The 18,501-nt window shown below is 43.3% G+C and overlaps 1 protein-coding gene and 1 long non-coding RNA gene across 10 annotated transcripts in view; one reads left to right on the top strand and one right to left on the bottom strand.

Moving 5' to 3' along the window:
* The window catches only part of USP46 (ubiquitin specific peptidase 46), a 93,474-nt gene that overhangs the window by 65,965 nt on the left and 9,008 nt on the right, over nt 1–18,501 (bottom strand). For 2 of the 4 annotated variants that reach the window (XM_077847985.1, XM_077847987.1), the window contains exon 2: nt 12,226–12,335. In XM_077847985.1, the coding sequence (XP_077704111.1) occupies nt 12,226–12,330 (105 nt within the window). In that variant the 5' untranslated portion in view covers nt 12,331–12,335. Of the gene's footprint in view, nt 1–7,804; nt 7,896–12,225; nt 12,339–18,501 lie in introns of those variants that run through there. The other 2 variants (XM_077847991.1, XM_077847986.1) reach the window with 2 other exon arrangements.
* On the top strand, nt 453–18,306 carry LOC144283635 (uncharacterized). 6 transcript variants are annotated; one of them, XR_013352189.1, is made up of 5 exons: nt 459–1,867; nt 2,344–2,485; nt 7,166–7,347; nt 7,976–8,080; nt 9,097–18,306. It is a non-coding gene; the product is annotated as an uncharacterized LOC144283635 (long non-coding RNA). The 6 variants fall into 6 exon arrangements; XR_013352191.1 differs by having other exon boundaries at nt 453–530; nt 1,622–1,867; nt 7,166–18,306; XR_013352192.1 differs by having other exon boundaries at nt 7,166–9,202; nt 9,754–18,306.

Raw genomic sequence — 18,501 nt, forward strand, 5'->3', positions numbered from 1 at the left:
GCTGTAAGATGTATTTAACCCTTCTGACACCCCTTTGGGGAAGGCAATAACCATAATCCCCATTTTAGAGAAAACTGAGGCTCAGAAAGTGTTAAGGGATCTGACCCCGATTCCTGTACGTGTCGTCTCAGGGGTCCTCAACTTCTCTCAAGGGTGGTCTGCAGAGGATGGTTAGGATGGACCACCCGTTGGTAAGCGAAAGGGGAGTGAGAAGACAGAGTAAAGGTATTTGGCTTTGAAGGGAGAGAGATGGGGTGTTAGGGGGTCAAAGAGCTCAAGTACCTTTAATGTACCAGGCTTTGTGGTTTGCAAGCACCTGCCTAATCTGGCCGTGCCCCACCTCTCCCAAACCCTCAGCCAAAGAAGGCCATCGTTCCCATTTCCTGCTTCCGGGTCCTCAGGCTCATGACTCCCCTGAACCCACCCTCAGCCAATTCTTCTTCCTTCTCTTTCCAGTCCCCTCATTCCTCAAAAGTCAGTTCAAACCTGACCCCTGGAGGACGTCTTCTCAGTCTTGTCTTCCTTGGCAAGTTTTGATCAAAGGTCACCTTCTGTATGTCTCCAGAAACCTCAAATCCCTGGCACAATGCCACCCACACAACAGGAGGCTCTCCGTTGGCAGGAACATTATTTTACCGGAAACTCTTGGCTCACCAGATGAGAACCATTTTACTCACCATCCTGCTTTCCCGGTGGTTTTCTCTTTTCTCCAAGATCTGATCTGAAGCCTGTAGAAATGAGAGCCTTTGAGGCTAAGGGGGAGGCGGGGCCTGGAAGCCAAGTGAGCCGTAAGGAAGTTGAAGCGAGCGAGTCTCCCTTAGAGATGAGATTTTCTAGAGAGAGATTTGGCAATAAAATAGAGATCTCAGCAGCTTAAGGGGGGCAACAGAATCCGGAGAAAGGTTTGATCATATTATTTGTCCCTTTTATCATGATTAGCAGCGTGGTGAGACCCTGAGTATGTTTGTCGTCCAAAAATGAGGGGCTAGTGAACGTAGCAGGGAGGCTTGATGAAGGTCGCTGTTAGGAGGGTAGAGGGACAGGTCAGCAGCCCTAGAGCTTTGGAAAGGAAAAAGTCCATCCGTTAGGTTGAGAGAATTAACATGAAATAGCCTCCATCTTCTCAGTAAAGCAGGCAGGAAGGAAGAGAAGCTCCAAGGTCACTCCTTGGGTCACCCCCTAGGTTTTGACTGCTTTGTTCAGCACTATATCCCTCAGAAGAGTAAGACACCTAGTAGGTGCTCAATAAATACTTGTTGAATGGGGGATTTGATTGAAACTGTTTGAAAGAAGATGGGAAGATCTCCAAGCATAGACTCGGTAGGTAAGGTGAATAGCTGTTCTATAGCCTGATCAGACCCAGAGCGGGTTTCATTGGGGGCATTTACATTCCTTCCATGCCCATAAGCACTGTTTTCAATAAAGGGAACAGATGTAGGTCTTGTTGCCAAATGATACCCTCATGCCCTGGCAGCCCATGTGTGGTCATCTCCAAAGCTTTAATAAACCCCGTCGCCGCCTGGTGGGAGGGCAGGGTTTCACATGTGGCTCTTGGGATGAGTTGTCCTTTGGGGCAGTACCTGTAATTAATTCTCCTCTTTGGTCCTGCCCTTCTAGAAAGCTGGCAACCCTTGAAAACAAGCTACGACCATCCCGAGCTCTCTCACTGTTCAGCGTTGGCCCCAGTGAGGGGGTTAAGGCTGTATTCTTCTATTTCTTCTTGGAAAATGAAGTCAGGCCAGATTAAGGTTGCCACTGACAAGGCCATGTGAGCAGCATCCTCCTGGTGGTGGCCGCAATGCTCTGTACCTTGTAAAGCTCTGTGCGCATCCTATCCATCACTTACCATCAGGATGATCCCAAAGCGGTAAGCTGTTAGCAACTGACTGGCTTAGAAAGCTCTAGTCATTGATTAAGCCTTTCAAGATTTGCGTGAACTTAGGCAAATGGATTCAAGAGTTTCAGGAGTATTACTTAATTCAAAGAATTACGAACGGCTTATGCTGTTTTGTTGGTGTCCTGGTTCAATTGGAACCTTTGTAAAAGATACTGCAGGTGCTTTCATTTTAGGCACGCTGTACCCATTGCTGTGTGAACATTTATTAAAAAAAAATGACAATTCCAGCTAGGTTACTTTTACTTTTATATTTTTTTATTATCCTAAGGAGAGGGGTTAATTATGAGTCGTTTGGCCAAAGTCAGTGTTAAACAATAATGAGTTTCAGCAGCAGCTACGCCTGATTCCTATGGATTATTAGAACTCTTTAAAGAGCTATTATTTTGACAAAGCACAAAGCATCAAACTTTTCTGTTTTTTAATCTTTTTAATTAAAACTACATTAGGAAGGCGCATACGTCTTAAGTGAATGGTCACAAAGCGGATACACCTGTGCACCCACCACCCAGGTAAAGGACTAGAACATGACCAGCATCCCTGAAGCCCTTCCCCAGGCCTCTCCAGGTCCCTGACCTCTCTTCCCCAAGGGTAAGACCTATCATGACTTCTAACACAGTAGCTTAGTTTTGCCAGAGTCTCTTGTTTGTGTGTGTGTGTTATATAACCTTTTTTTTTTCTCCCCTGGTTTCTTTTGCTCAGTATTACATTTGTGAGATTCAGTCATGTTACTCAGAAAAGCTGTGGCTCATTGGTTTTTGTTACGGTATAGTATCCCATCATCTGAAAGAGCCAACAATCTGTTTACAAATTCAAAACTGGCAGATACTTTGTTTTTTTCCTAGCCTGGAGCTATTACCAAAAATACTCCTGTGAGCATTCTTGTCTGTGCTCTTTGGGGTACACATGCACACATTTCTGCATGTGATGACAGTCATAGAGCATGCACGTGTTCAGTCTGGGGAGATAATGCCAAACACGTTTGTGTCAAATGGTCATACTCACCGACCCTCCCACTGCCAGTGTCAGGTCCCTTTGCTCCACCTCCTCCCCATCCCTAGCATTATCTTTTTAACTTTAGCCATTTTGGTGAGTATGTTTATGTATAAATATATATTTTATAATTGTGTGTATATATTTATATAGTCGTATATAATATAGTTGTATATATATGTGTGTGTGTGTATGTAGCTATATTTCATTGAGGTATTAGGGTACTGTATTTTTTTTTTCAAAATTTTACTTATTTATTTGAGAGAGAGAGAGAACTAGTGGGGGAGAGCGGTAGAGGAAGAGAGAGAGAGAGAGAGAGAGAGGGAGAGAGGAAGCAGACTCCCCACTGACTAGGGAGCCTGATGTGGGGCTCGACCCCAGGACCTGGAGATCATGACCTGAGCTGAAGGCAGACACTTAACTGACTGAGCCCCCCAGGTGCCAGAGTACTGTATTTTAATAAACAACTAATTTTGTTTCCTTTAGTAGCAGAACAGGGAAAATCATCTATGATTTCATAAGGATCATTAAAATCTTGGGATCCCTGGGTGGCGCAGCGGTTTGGCGCCTGCCTTTGGCCCAGGGCCCGATCCTGGAGACCCGGGATCGAATCCCACGTCGGGCTCCCGGTGCATGGAGCCTGCTTCTCCCTCTGCCTGTGTCTCTGCCTCTCTCTCTCTCTCTCTCTGTGACTATCATGAATAAATAAATAAAATCTTTAAAAAAAAAAAAAATAAAATAAAATAAAATCTTTTTGGTAATGAGTGCACATCATCCTGTTTCCTTCTAGGCCCATCTCAGTGATCAATCCATGTCCCAACTGACAACAATATTGAGGTGTGACACATCCATCAGAACCATCTAGCAAACAGAAGGATTCTTCTGTGTCTTTGAAACAGAACAAGGGAAATAGTCGATTACTATAAACAATAACAGAAAAACAACCAAATTTTTAAAAAACGAAGCATAAACAGTAGAATAACTGAATATTACAGTTAGATTTATGTAACTCAACCAACCCAAAGCCAAGAGAGGTTAAATGATTAAGACCCAGATCAATTGCAGAGCCAGAAGTAGAATTCAAATCCCCACCCTCTTACCCTTTAGGATACCCAAATTTTTAGTCAATGGTCTTTCTGTAATCTGAAATGTCTTTAAATTTAATTTCCCAAAATTCAGAATAATTTCATAAATGCACTAAGTTAACCATGAAAAAGACCACTATGTCTTGTGTTTAAAAAAAAAAAAAAAGATTTTATTTATTTACTTTACAGAGAGAGATCGTGCACACAGGGATGGTGGTGGGTAGGGGCAGGGAGAGAGGGTGAAGCCGACTCCTCATCCCAGGACCCTGAGATGATGACCTGAGCAGAAGGCAGATGCCTGACAGAGCCACCCAGGCATTCCCCACTATGTCTTGTTAAAGAACAAAGTTAAACTGAGTAAATTGAAAGATCAAATTGACTTTATTTAAGACCCAAAAGTCAGCAGCATCCCATCTAACAAATAGAGTATTCCAAGGAATTGAACCCAGTAGAAAGCTTTGAGAGTCGGAAGAGGATGGGATAAGAAAGTTAACTAGCAGAAGAAAAGAAAGGATGGTTTCAGGCAAGGTCACCTTCCCTTAAGGGCAAGGGCAGGGGGTCTTATGCAGATTACTTCACTGGAGCTGGTCAGGAAATTCCAGACTGATGAGTTTAAAACGGAGAGAGAAAAAAAAAAAAAGAGATAGGCTCAAAGTGCAATTAGGTTAGCCGGGAAGTCTTGGAGCAACTCCATTTGGGGCCTGTTGTTTCTTTTTTAACAGTTCCCACCCCTCTTGGTCAAACTCTCAGCCTGAGATGTGATCAAAATTGAAGGCATTAGCACCATCTCAGCTCCTGCTCTAGTTCTCACAGCTTTCATTCATCCTGGGTTTTGCTGACTCTCTGTGGTACTCACAGGTCATGACTTCAGGCTCACAGTTTTTCAGTTGGTCATTGTCTTTGTTCCCTTTTTGTCATTCCAGTCTTCGAGAGAGATCATTTACATAGTGGTTAGTGCTGCAAACATGTATTTAAAGCTCTCGGGAGAATACAGCACACCAGGGAGATTATTGTAACTATAAGCAGCATAATTCCCAACATTTGAAGCATACTTCAGAGCCATGGTCCCTAAGAACAAACCAATCAAAGAATGACCCCATTGACCAAGTCACCCTTTTTAAGCTAAGTAGTTTGCTGAGTAATCTCACAGAACTGAGTTGCAGCTTCCCCAGAAGTGTTAATCCAGGTACAGCTGGTTCAGTTGGCTACAACACAGACACCTCCTTACTCAGAACAGCTTTGGCCCGAGAGTCTAAGGATCTTTGCTGGGTAGCTAGTGTCTTAGCAACAGAATTCTGCAGTGTCTCCAAGAGTTAAGGAGAGGTTTCGAATCATATTCTCATTTGTATTTATTCCTAAACTGGGGGGCAGTCAGGGTTTTAGCATGTATAGGGAGAGAATCTCCAAACCTGAAATAAAAAATCATTTTAAGTGCCTTACAAAGATGGGTGCTGCTGGTGTGCTCTCTTAATAAATGGGGACAGATCTGGTCTAGATGATCACGGGAACCTAGGGTTCAAATGTCCTAAGATTCACATAGGTAAATTGTCTAATTGGGTACATACTTCTAAGTGGGGAGCAGAGAGGAGGGCGCGTTCAAGCATAATTTGCATTGACATTGGGATTCCAAGAGAAATTGGTCCCAGGGAGGATTCTTTGCATCATGACAAATCTAGCAATCTGAGAGCTAATCCCCACCCCCTTAGCAATGGCCTGAGGGATACAAGCGTGGGCATTCTCTCTCCAGGCCAATGCCAGAGTGAAGAAAAGAAAAAGGAGATAGGGCTTCATGTCTAGTTAAAGTATGAAATCTTGATCCAGTGTCTTGAGTGAAGGCAGTCTACTTGGATGTCAGCTACTTCTCTTCCTTGTCAATTCAATTTGTAGGTCTGCCCAGGGCCAGATGTCAGGTGGAGACTTCTTTATCAGTGAGACAAGTACTGATTGTCTATAGAGACTCAGGGTGTTCTAGATTTGCAGTAGAGTGTGGTCAGGAGTACTTGGTAAAGTCCCTTCCAATGAGGCAAAATGAGGCTGTCTTCCTCTGAGGACACTCCCAGAATACCGAGTTACCAGGCTCTAGACCGTGCCCAACAGGATCCTTTGAAATAGGATCCAGAAAAGCTTCTTTAATCTCTTGGTAATATGCTTAAGCATAAGACATAAGCATAAGACTTACTGTAGCTGGTCATACTGGCATGAAAGTTGTATAACTTCAGCAGAAGGTTCTATACCAGTAGACGTGGATCTTTCCGCAATTATCTTGTGTACAGTGACTTTCCCAAAACGGAGTACTGTGAATAGTCAGCAAGACCAAAGACAATACTGTCAGCCATGGATATCTGTGGTCTCTGCAAGTTTAGACATTTTTAAGTTTAAAAATCTCGTTAGTTCCCTCAACCTTGCCTGATGATTGAGGGTGATAGGGACACTGGTAATCCACATGAGGTTTGCAAAGTGTTCGTTAAGGCTCGTATGATTTGGGGCATCTGGGTGGCTCAGTGAGCTAAGCATCTGCCTTCAGCTCAGGTCATGATCTCTAGGTCCTGGGATGGAGCCCCGCATCAGGCTTCCTGCTCAGCCGGGGGTCTATCCCTCTGCCCCTCCCCACCACTCATTCTTGCTCTCTCTCAGATCAATAAATTTGCTCTCTCAAATCAATAAATAAAATCTTAAAAAAAAAAAAAGAAAAAGGCTCATGACTAGCCTAGTGAAGTGGGTACCTTGATCACTGGAGAATGTGGAAGGTATACCCCAAATGGGAAACTCATTTTCCAACAGATTCTTTGCCACTGTGAGGGCATCAGCCTCGTGGCAGGGGATGGCTTCAGCACACCTGGAAAACCCACACATGATAACAAAAATATATTGCTAACCCATACTAAGTAGCAGTTGAATGAAGCCCGGCTGCAGGCATTCAAAGGATCCAGAGGGAGGAGGTTCTGAGGCTTCTCTGGACAAAAGTATTTTCCCAGGATCATGGCTATGGCAGGTCAGACGTGGCTGGTAGACTGTTTTTGCAATTTTATAGAAGCATCCCTACCAATATCTATTTATAATTTGGGTTATCTTAAGTGCCCTGCGGGGGGCGGGGTGGGGTGTGAAGGAATATGAAAACCTAAAAATGGAGTTAGGTGTAGGTCCAACTGTTGTTTAATTTCAATGTTCACCCATCTTCATTTCTCTGATTCAGGAGCAGACTGTTGCCATGTTACAAGGACATCGGGATCGCAAACATTAGGCAACAAGGAGCTTCTGCTTTTTTGCAGAAGCAGAATGGACTTTGTCCACACATGCCACAATCTACAGATGCTGTTGCCCCTGCCTTGGCATGAGAGCCAGCTGGGATGTTCCCTGGTCCTCCGTGCTCTCAGGGTGAGCCTCAGTTTTGATGACAGCAATTTCAGAAGTTAGGAGAATAGCAGAATAGCAGTAAGAAGACCCATTTACTTGTTGCCCAGTTTTGATTGGGGTCCCAGAGGGTGCAAGAAATCCCCTTTGTCTCCACAACATTCCAAAATCACAGATGACTCCAAAGGCATCCTAGCTATCCATATCAATATGAGCAGTAAGTTCTTCTGATAACTGGCATGCTCAGGTCAAGCATGGAGCTCTCCACTGATTGGGTGGATTTAGCTTGTGAGAGCTTTCCCCTTTCCAGCAGGTCATACTGAGTAAGGACAGCACAAGCAGCCTGAAAATGTCCTTTTTCACCTCTACTGTATGGTCCCATCAACAAGCCAGAAGAGATCAGGATTAGTTAGAGGGGTATCTCCTAAGTCAGGATGACGTGTCATGAAATGGGACTCCCTGCCTCAGCCCTGGGGCTCACCTTCATCATGTAGAGGTAGTAACAGAGCTAGATCAAGGGTGCTGCAACATTTAGGTGGTGAAAGCAGATGGATCGAAGGAAGTTAGTCTACCTGCAGAGAAATGTAGTCATTTCAGAGTGAAGACGACTTTGAACAAAGTGTGAAGTTTCCAAGTAAACCCCATTTCCTAGGGTCAGATATGCAGATGCTTCCGCTCACTCCACAGCTGTGGCTCTAGCTTGAAGACAGCTGCGACAGGCACAAGCAACTGACTCACACTGTGCTGTCAGCGGCAGGTGGGTGACCACGTTTGTGCGTGAGCATTCCCAGGGCTTGGTTACCCCCTCCCTGCACAGATAAGGTGAAAGGTTTTAAATACTTAGGTGGCCCTGAGGTGGGTGGCTCTTAAGGCACCTGTTTCTGTCTTCTAAAAATCTGCTCTTGTTTGTCCTTCCCTTTTTTTTTTTAAAGATTTTATTTATTTATTCATGAGAGACACAGAGAAAGAGAGGCAGAGACACAGGCAGAGGGAGAAGCAGGCTCCATGCAGAAAGCCCGATGCGGGACTTGATCCCAGGTCTCCAGGATCACACCCTGGGCTGAAGGTGGCACCAAACCGCTGAGCCACCCGGGCTGCCCTTGTTTGTCCTTCTAAGCATAGGGCTCAGGGACTGAGATTTTAGTAAGTTTACAGAGTGGGGAAGTTAATGGAGAATAATTAGGAACCCCCATAGTCTGCAATAAATGCACAAAGCTGTCACTCACTTGTAGGTCTCAAGAAATTCCTGAATTAGCTTAATTCTTTTTGGAGACAGCTGAATTGCTTCAGAGCTTAGCTCATGACTTAGGTACTGCACAATGTCCAGAGATCGTTGTAATTTTGCCTTAGAGACTTGGCGTCCCTTTTCAGCTGTTACAGCAAACAAAGGACCCCTCTTTTGTGATAAGCACGGCAAAAGTTCATCTACATAATTACGAAAGGTTCGGTTTCCCATGGAACTGGAGGGGACTAACATCTCCGTGAAGTCACTTGAGAGAAATAAGAGGCGGCCTTGGTGACTCCTCGAGGTTTAACTATCTAGGTACAGTATCAATCATTTCAGATAAAGGCAAATAGATACTGGCTGCTGAAGTCCCCAGGGATGCTTAAAAAAAAAAAATAAAGTCCAAACAGAGGTACCCACCAGTGACCTGTGCATCAGATAGAACTTGTGACCTAAGGATGTTTGGGTTTAGAATGACTGGGGAACCAGGAATAACCATCTTATTCATAGCCCTCTAATCCTAACAAACTGCCCTCCCTGTCCATTAGGTTTCAGGATTGACATCGCCTCCCACATAGTGAGCCCCTGGGCAGTAAGGTCTTCTACGTCTGCTGTTGAGGCCATGTATGGCCTCAGGCTAGAAGGGACCTTGAGGTAATGTAGGGAGTTTACTTATATCTGTCCTAATCTTTATGGGTCCTGTGCTTCTTATTCTTCCAATGTAAATAGTCATGGGAGCCCACAGATTTTCGGGCTCCTCCAATTAAATAAATTTTGCTGGACTTCTCCCTCTTCTGTGCCAAGGACAGAGTATAAGGAACCTGAAAGATCAGGTTTAGGTTGGTCAGGAAATTCTCAGGTGAACACTCCACTGGCGGCAAGGTGTGTTAGCCCTTTTAATCTAGGAGGGAGATCCCTACCTAAGAGATTGACAGGAACTGATTGACACAACAAAAAGGAATGTTTTTCAGTAAGAGGCCTGAGTCATTCGTACTCGTAGAGATAAAAATTGTCTCTGAATTTTAACAGACGCCCCACCCTACCCCCAACTCTGGAAACCTCCTTTTTACTTTGAGGGATTTGTCATCTTGAGGGTGGGGTTTAAGGCAGAGTGTAACTCCAGTATCTATTACAGTTTGCCAAGGTTTCTCATTAATCTTAACTTTGGTTTTTCCTTGGCAACTTAAGGGAATTTCTGATAATAGTTTTGCAGAGCAGCCTCCAGAATCTCTTCAACTGTGTGAAGGGCTCTCCTCTGAAGGTCACTATGAGGCCACCGGAGAAGAATTTGCATAGGACCTTTGAGGACAAGCTCTTTTCCAGTGCCCCAGTGGATTACAGCTGCGACCTTGATCTTTGGACCAGCTTGATCATTATCCAGCCAGCGTCTGGATAATGGACCCTACCTAGCAAGGTGCAGTGGGGGAGGCCCAGGTGTTGTTTTGGGTCTCTGGCCTTGGAGTTGTAAAGCTAATAGCTTGGCAGATTTTTGTTTGCAATCTTACTCCAGGGTCCTTTGAAAATGCTCAGCTGTAGTCATGAGTTCAGTCAGACTGGTGGCCTCCCATCCTACTTTCTGCCTTTGTATTGATCCACTAATCTCAGCAGATAATCCATATACAAAGAGGGCAGCCAGAGCAGACTGGGTGACCTTATTTATTGCATGGAACCCCAAATGCCATAGAGAAAGGACTACAAACAGCCTTTAAAGTCTGCCCGAGAGTCATCTCTTTTTGTTTGCAAGTTCATATAATAGACCAATAAAGACGAGCAGGGAAGACTCTAGAAGTGGCTTATAAAAATTTGGCTGTGGGGCACCTGAGTGGCTCAGTCTGGTTAAGCACGTGCCTTCGGCTCAGGTCATGATCCTGGAGTCCTGGGATCGAGCCCCATGTCAGGGCTTCCTGCTAGCGGGAAGTCTGCTTCTCCCTCTGCCCCTCCCTCTGCTTGTGTTCTCTCTCTCTCAAATAAATAAATAAAATATTTTTTTAAAAAATGGTTCAGCTGCTATTTTCTGAGCTTTTGCTGGTCCCTGAGTTGTTGAAGGCCGAGGATCTCGAATATCATCTTTGGGGTTTTGCATCCACTTTTGGACTTCACCAGGTCACACCAACATCTGTACAAGCCGATATAGGGTACCCGGGGGTCACAGACCCTGATGATGACTCGAAATTCTTCAAAAAATATTTGGATTCCTCCCTAGATTTCGAGCATCCTTTGATTCTGGCGTTTAGTTCTGTCTTTAACCAAGGCATGAAGGGTACCTGAGGAGTTCCACCTGCAACCTCAAAGTTTTATTTTAAAAGGAAACTGTCTCATGGTCTCAGAATAGAAGGGCAGTTCAGTCAGACCATTAGTAAAATACAGGTGGTGCTCGGATAAGAAGGATCAGGGGAGCAGTAGGGGTCATGTCAGTCTTATTTTTTGTTGTTGTTTACCTCATATATTTTTAACCTTTTTTTAAAAAAATATTTTATTTAATCATGAGAGACACAGAGAGAGGCAGAGACACAGGCAGAGGGAGAAGCAGCTCCATGCTGGGAGCCTGATGTGGGACTTGATCCCAAGACCCCAGGATCATGCTCTGGGTCAAAGGCAGACACGCTCAACCACTGAGCCACCGAGGTGCCTCCTTTAACGTTTTAAAAGATTTTATTCATTTGAGAGAGAGTGCATGTGCGTGTGCGCGCACGCGCGTGCACACACACACACACACACACACACACACGAGTGGGGGAAGGACAAAGGGAGGAGCAGGCTCCCCACCAACCAAGGAGGCAGATGTGGGACTGGATCCCTGGACTCTGGAATCATGACCTGAGCTAAAGGCAAATGCTCAACCAACTGAGCCCCCCAGGTGCCCCTCTTTAATTTTTTTCTTAGGATTTTGTGACAAGTCTTTTCATGAAGCTACTTTGGAATCTAAAAGCCTTTGGAAAGCTGCCGCCTACCAATTAAAATAGGCATCCCACTCTGTGTGTCCAGCTTGGGATCCCTTGCTCTCAAGTGTGTTTCTTAAATGAGCAATCTTCTCTAACCAGAACATTCCCTATAATGGCCATTTTAATTCTAGATTATCTTTTGTACGTTTCTGCCATTTTGCTAGATATGTGCAGTTTCTGAGACTATTGTTCTTAAACATACTATTAGCAGGTGTGCCAAAGGTGGTGCGCTCAACTCTTTGGGTATATAAAGGATCCCATTTCTTAATTTAGCTAGGTCTTTGCATTTCCTGGAGCCACACTAATACCAAGGAGGGCCTGGGAGTCTTCTTGAGGTGGCACATGCTCTAACAACCTTTAAATGCTTGCCCTGTGGCCCACCAACTTTTTTGACTTGAGATTCCCATTAGCAACTACCCCTTTATGTAATACTCACCTGAGGCCTCCCACTACACCCAGTCTAGCCCAAATTGGACCCAGTCTGGCCCTGGACCCATCCAACTTTGGTTAGTAACCACCAACACTGTATGGAATCTGGGATTGGGGGAAAGATTTGAACCAGCAGACCCCAAAGAACGGCGGGCTGATTCCAAGCAGCTACCACCAGCAGTTCTCGGTGTGGAATCTGGGGATAGAACCAAGGGCTGGGGTTTCCAGTCAAATAGGAAACTGTGGAAAGTCAACTAACTCAGGATCCCAAAGCAAAGATAAAGGAGCTCAGAACTGAGAACTTACCAACAGCCCTTGGAAACAGGACAAGGACATAAAGGGTTCACGGGTGCGGCGCCTATATTTCTCGTTCTCAAAGCTGCCAGTTTTCTTCAATTCCACTACTGCCATCAAATCTGCTAAAGAACAAAACTTCAATTGAGTAAATTAAAGCATCTAATTGAATTTACTCAGTGTTTCACAAACATCCCATAGAAGGATGTTCCAGGGGACTGTAGGAAATGGAGTGTTTGGTTATGTACAACCCTAGTTGTACAAGCAGGACAAGAGTTATTTGCAAAAGAAAAGAAAAAAAAAAAAAGGATTGTTTCAGACAAGGTGACCTTCCCTTGGGGGGAAGTGCAGGGGTCTTAAGCAGATTACCTCCCTAGTGCTCCTCAGGAAATTCCAGACTGATGAATTTAAAATTCCATTCATAGGAGAGGCCCAAACTGCAGTAGGTATAAGGTATTAAGTCTTTGTGGGGCTTAACGTAAGTGACTCCCTTTTGGATCTGTTGTTTCTTTTGAACAGTCCATATGCTGCAATTATATAGCCATGCTTTTTCTCTCTGACTAATTAGAAGACAACTTGACACTAAAATCTAATCCCAGCAGAACATGTTATCTGGCTATCACTCTTCAGAAAGACAAAAGCAGTCTGCCTAAATTCCCACTACCTTCTTTTCCCACTACCTTCCTTTTTTTTTTTTTTTTAATTCTTTATTTATTCATGAGAGACACAGAGAAAGAGGCAGAGACATAGGTCAGGGGGAGAAGCAGGCTCCCTGCAAGGAGCCTGATGTAGGACTCAATCCCAGGACCCTGGGATCACTACCTGAGCGGAAGGCAAATGCTCAACCACTGAGCCACCCAGGCTCCCACTACCCTCCCACTACCTTCCTAAGGCAAGTCAAGCCTTAAGAGTTTTAATAAAGCCATCCACATAAATACTCAGCTCTGTTTTCCTATGAGGAGTCAAGAAGGGGGGCTAGCTCCATAATGTGATAGCTTTCTTGTAGGAAGATGTCACTACCGACCCATAATCAATAGAGCGTGAACTTTGAGTTATGGCTCTGCACTGATCCACATGCATTCATCCAGAGTTTCTAGGTGACGAAGGATACCTAACTAAACTTCTAGCCTCTGGCTAGTGACCAGAATATAGTTAACTTATCCCTGTAAGGTTTATGGTGTGAGTCTCTGCTAATGGCATCAGCACACTGGCTATAGAGTCTAATTTTCACTCATCTTGATCTGGGAAATATAAATTCTCTTCTGTTTCATTGTGGGATTAATTTACAGTACTTTATCCCCTAAATCAAACATCCCCAAAACGGTGGCATTTGCAATCTGCAATCTGCAAAAAATTCAATTGACACATATGCAAGTTTGTTTCTTCTTTCCAACAGCTGTATTTCCCGCCCCGCCGTGTGTCAATGCATTTGACCATGCTATTTAAATTTAATAAATTTAATAAGTAAAGGCAAATGAAATTACAGAAACGGATCATCATTTTTATGGAAAACCAACTAAACAAATGTTTGGCTTAAAATGTCAGGCCATCATGGAACTTTAATAAAATACTCAAAGTAAATTCCCTAGAGGAGATGAACAATTCAAAAATAGAAAGTTTGAGAAAAGTGCTGATTGATACTTAAAGTACAAATGGCACTCCATGTCCTAATGGATGAGGAACCGTGTTACCCAGTCAGAGGACACCAATCATGCAATGGGAGTCTCTGGGGCCCAGTGAGCAGCAGCTGTGTGGGATCTGAGACCGTGGATGTGAACAACACTGGTCCTTGGGAGTCTATGGGAGAAATTAGTTCAATGTCATGTAGAATGAGACTGTACAGGACTTAGGGTTGTAAAAGTTTTCCAGAATCCTAATAACGGAGTAGTTGGAACCTAGATTGTCTCAACCACAGGATAGCACTGCAGAGAGGCCAGCACTGTATGGCACTGCTCTTGTCTGTTGGGCCTCTCTTGAAGGATCTCGCTTATCCCCCCTCCCTTCTCTTGTATTATCAGTGGTTAATCTTATGCTCTTATTTTGGAGTAACTGCTTAGATATGTACCCACTTGATGCTTTGTCCCCAAGCTCTGATGAGGTGGTCCCAAAAGGCTATTTATTCCTTTTTTTTTTTTAAGATTTTATTTATTTATTCATGAGAGACACAGAGAGAGAGGCAGAGATACAGGCAGAGGAGAAGCAGGCTCCCTGCAAGGAGCCCAATGTGGCCTCGATCCCGGATCTCAGGATCATGCCCTAAGCCGAAGGCAGACATTCAACCGCTGAGCCACTTAGGCATCCCAAGTTGTCCTTTTTTAGAAGATTTTATTTATTTTTCTGAAAGAGAGAGAACACATAAGCAAGGGGAGAAGGAGGAGAAGCAGACTCCACACTGAGCATAGGGCCCAATGAGGGGCTCAGTGGGCTCACTGAGATCATGATCTGAGCAGAAGTCAGATGCTTAACCGACTGAGCCACCCAGGCTCCCCCCAGGGAAAGTTGTTCTTTACAGAAGTCCAACTAATAAATGCAGAAGAAATGATTTTTAAAGAATTTCTGATTACTATTTTATAGCTACTTATGGGATAAAGAGTATAAGGAATGAACCTAAGTGGAAGTTAAAGACATTTGATAAAGGATGATGGCTAACTTTGTAACAGAGGGATCACATGGACACCACCCAGACCCACTAAGGAAGCCTAAAAAATGGCACGAGTGTATCATTATATGCCTCACGATGCCTCATACTAGGAAGTATGAAGTTTTCTTGCCCCCAGAATTCAATTCATCTTATCAAGCCAGTTTATAGGGGGAAAAAAAAAAGTTAAATGACACCAAAGGGAAACAAGACAAATCCAGAATGTAGGTCATTTTCCAGGGAAGGTTTGGCACCTGCCTTTGGCTCAGGGCACGATCCTGGAGACCCGGGATCGAATCCCACGTCGGGCTCCCAGTGCATGGAGCCTGCTTCTCCCTCTGCCTCTGTCTCTGCCTCTCTCTCTGTGTGTGACTATCGTAAAAAAAAAAAAAAAAAAAAAAAAAAAATTTGTAGGTCATTTTCCAGGACAAATGACCCAGTTTCTATAACAAATCAGTGGTCAGGTAAGGAAGAGGATTGTTATAGAATAAAAGAGACTTAAAGACATAACCAAATGGATCATGTTTGGATTCTGAATAGAAGAAGCTAACCTTGGGGTCTGGGGGTGGCTCAGTTGGTCCAGCAACTGACTCTTGATTTGGCTTAGGTCATGATCTCAGAGTGGAGAAATCCAGTCCCCTGTCTATGATGGGTGTGGACAGCTTTAGATTCTCTCTTCCTCTGCTCCTCCCACCACACTCCTCTCTCCTCTCTTAAAAAAAAAAAAAAGCTAACCATAAAAAGACTACTCTCAGACAATTGGGGAAGTCTGAGTATGGACCTGGTATCAGACGATAAAGAAAAATATTGCTAGGTGTGGTAGTAGCATAGTTATATTCAAAAATATTTTTATTGATTAGAAATGCATACTGAAATTTTTACAAGTTAAATGACACAATGTCTGGAATTTCCCTGAAAATGCTTGAGCAAAACTCAATACACGTAGGTGGATGAAATGAGACTGGCAAAAAAAAAAAAAAAAGAAAGGCTAATTGCTGAAGTTTGAGGTTGAGTATGTGGAGTTTACAATATTCTCCTTACTTGGGGATATGCCTGAAATTTTCCACAATAAAAGTTTTTAAAAAAATACCTTTTGCCATAGGCACTTACTCCTTAGGCTAAGAAGAAGCTGAAGTTATTATTACTTGGGAATTAATATTCCTTTATAATGAGAACTCCCCTATAAACACCCCTGGAAGGGCATTTGAAAATCAAAACTCGGTTTTCAGTTCCAGAAGTCCATTTTTTTTTTCCACTCATGGCCCTAAAAGGCACCAGTTGGTTTTTCCTCAGCCACATTACCCTCTTCTGTAATAGCTTAATGAGACGCACAGAGTAAATGGAACTCCATTTGCTGCTTTGGCTGCTTGAGAACCATTAAAAGACCCTTAAAAGCATCACTCATGTATTAAGTGAAAGAAAACTCATCATTAAATTAAGGGAAAACAACTCTTCCCACTCAGGAGTTTTTGGTGTTGTAAAGTACCCTAGGTAATCAAACGTGTTCAAGCAAAAATGGTTGTGCTTTGTTGTAGCGTATTTCCAGAGCACAAGGAGAGCTCCCTTAGAATATCCACAATGTACTCTCCTCTTCGTCAATGAAAAAAGAATGGCTTCAGATTAAGAATTAAAATTTCCTGAATCAAAAAGTACTCTAATTAATGATCTGGGCACACTTATACATTTTGAGCTCAATACTGTAAAGATCTGTGCAGTCCTTTAATTTGGCTCTTACTGCCTTTACAGCTAAATTTGGCAGCTTCACTCAAACTCTAGGGTGGCTAATTAACACCCACAACACAATTCTCTCAGCCAGGATTCCTTCAAAAGCCTATCTCCAACCCACCAGACATCAGCTAGGATGTTAACCTAGGCTGTTTTGAGTAATTCTATAATACATCCAACTTTATTGTTAAAAAATCCTAGCCAATGACCCACCATTGGTCTTTTGGCTTTCCTGTGCAATGTCAAGTGCCACTGAGGTCAAGTTCTAAGGACACCTAGCAGAGTTTCTCACAATGTGTTCTGGGAATACCCTCAGCAGAATCAGCTGGTGTGTTAAAAATACAGATTGCTGGGCTCCCTCTCAAGCCTACTAAGTCGGACTATCTGCTGATGAGGCCTAGGTTTCTGCACCTCAAGCAAGAGTGCCAGGTGGTTCTTCCATACACAATTTGACAACCAAGTTTTCAGAAATAGGAGTTTCTCTCAAGTCTACTAGAAAAACAGGATAGAGCTGACAAGTGAACCAGCATCAGGAGGAAAACAGTCGGCCAGCATGTGGAACACTCTGTAAGACAACTGGCCCGGTTTCTTCAATGGCATATCCATCAACTGATTGATAAATTTGAAAAGGCAGTATATCCAATCAACACAATATTATTCAGCCATCAAAAGGAATGAAGGAGTCCAGCCCTGCATAGCACTACTCTTGTCCATTGGGCCTTAAAAACATTATGCTAAGAAAAAAAAGCCAGACACCAAAGACCACATGTTGTGTAATTCCATTTAAATGAAATGTCCTAAACAGGCAAATCCATAGAGATAGAAAGTAGATTTGTGGTTTCCAGAAGATAATGGGGAGCAGGGAAGGGGAGTGGCTGCTAATGGAGTGATGAAAATGTTCTGGAATTAGATAACAGTGATGGTAGCCCCAGTCTACGCATATACTATAACCCACTGAATTGTGTACCCTAAAAGGGAGAATTTTATGGTATCTCAGTTGTATCTCAAACATTATAAATAGAAGAGTTGAAGTTAACAAAGTTAAAGTTATGTCAGGACTCACAGATCGAAGGCCACCCCGGTGTCCTGGCCCTCGTCATGAATCAAAACCTAGGTCAACCTGTATGTACAGGAAGCACCTGTCACAGAAACCTTACCCCCAACACACACTCAACAGACACCCACTGCTTGTGAGGTGAGGCACTGTACTCCCCCAATCCATGAATGTTTTCCCTTGAATAGAGGGCATCAAACTTGTTACTAAATTTTGGGGTTTAGTCGTTTGACAAAGATGGGGAAAAAAAAAAGAGGGCATTTTTTTTCTTGACTAAAAGAGGCTTAAAAGAAATGGGAAGTATAACCAAATACAGTGAGCCGACTTTGTTTGGATCAACATTGTCTGTCCAAAACAGACAATTTTAGGCAATGGGAGAAGTTGAATATAGATTGGAATTATTGTTTATTTTCTTAGCAATCATACTGGCATTGTTAGGTATGATTATGCCTTTTCTTTTGAGATGAATACTGAAATATTTAGGGGTGAAATAACATGATATCTGGGGTTTCTTTAAAATAATTTGACAAAATAGTCTGTAAAATGAATGTCTTTGGTTGATACTTGTGGGCTGAAAAATAAATACACAGGGATATGTTGAATTTTATCTTTGTGCATAGCTGGATATTTTCATGATAAAAAATTGAGAATAAAGGAACTCGGGCTTTCTAGAGTATCTTCATTTGTTTTGATTCCAGAAATTTCAGTTGTATGCTTACACACTACAAGTGTTAGGATGAGATTGAAGGGCAAATAGTAGAGGTAGGTCATTAGTTTTAAGCTTTTCAGCAGGAAAAGGCCAGAGGGAGAATTTTGAATACCTTCCTTGAATTCAGTGAAATGAAATGGACAAAATAGAAAGGCACTGGGC

The sequence above is a fragment of the Canis aureus genome, chromosome 14 (assembly GCF_053574225.1).
Source record: "Canis aureus isolate CA01 chromosome 14, VMU_Caureus_v.1.0, whole genome shotgun sequence".
Taxonomy (NCBI): domain Eukaryota; kingdom Metazoa; phylum Chordata; class Mammalia; order Carnivora; family Canidae; genus Canis; species Canis aureus.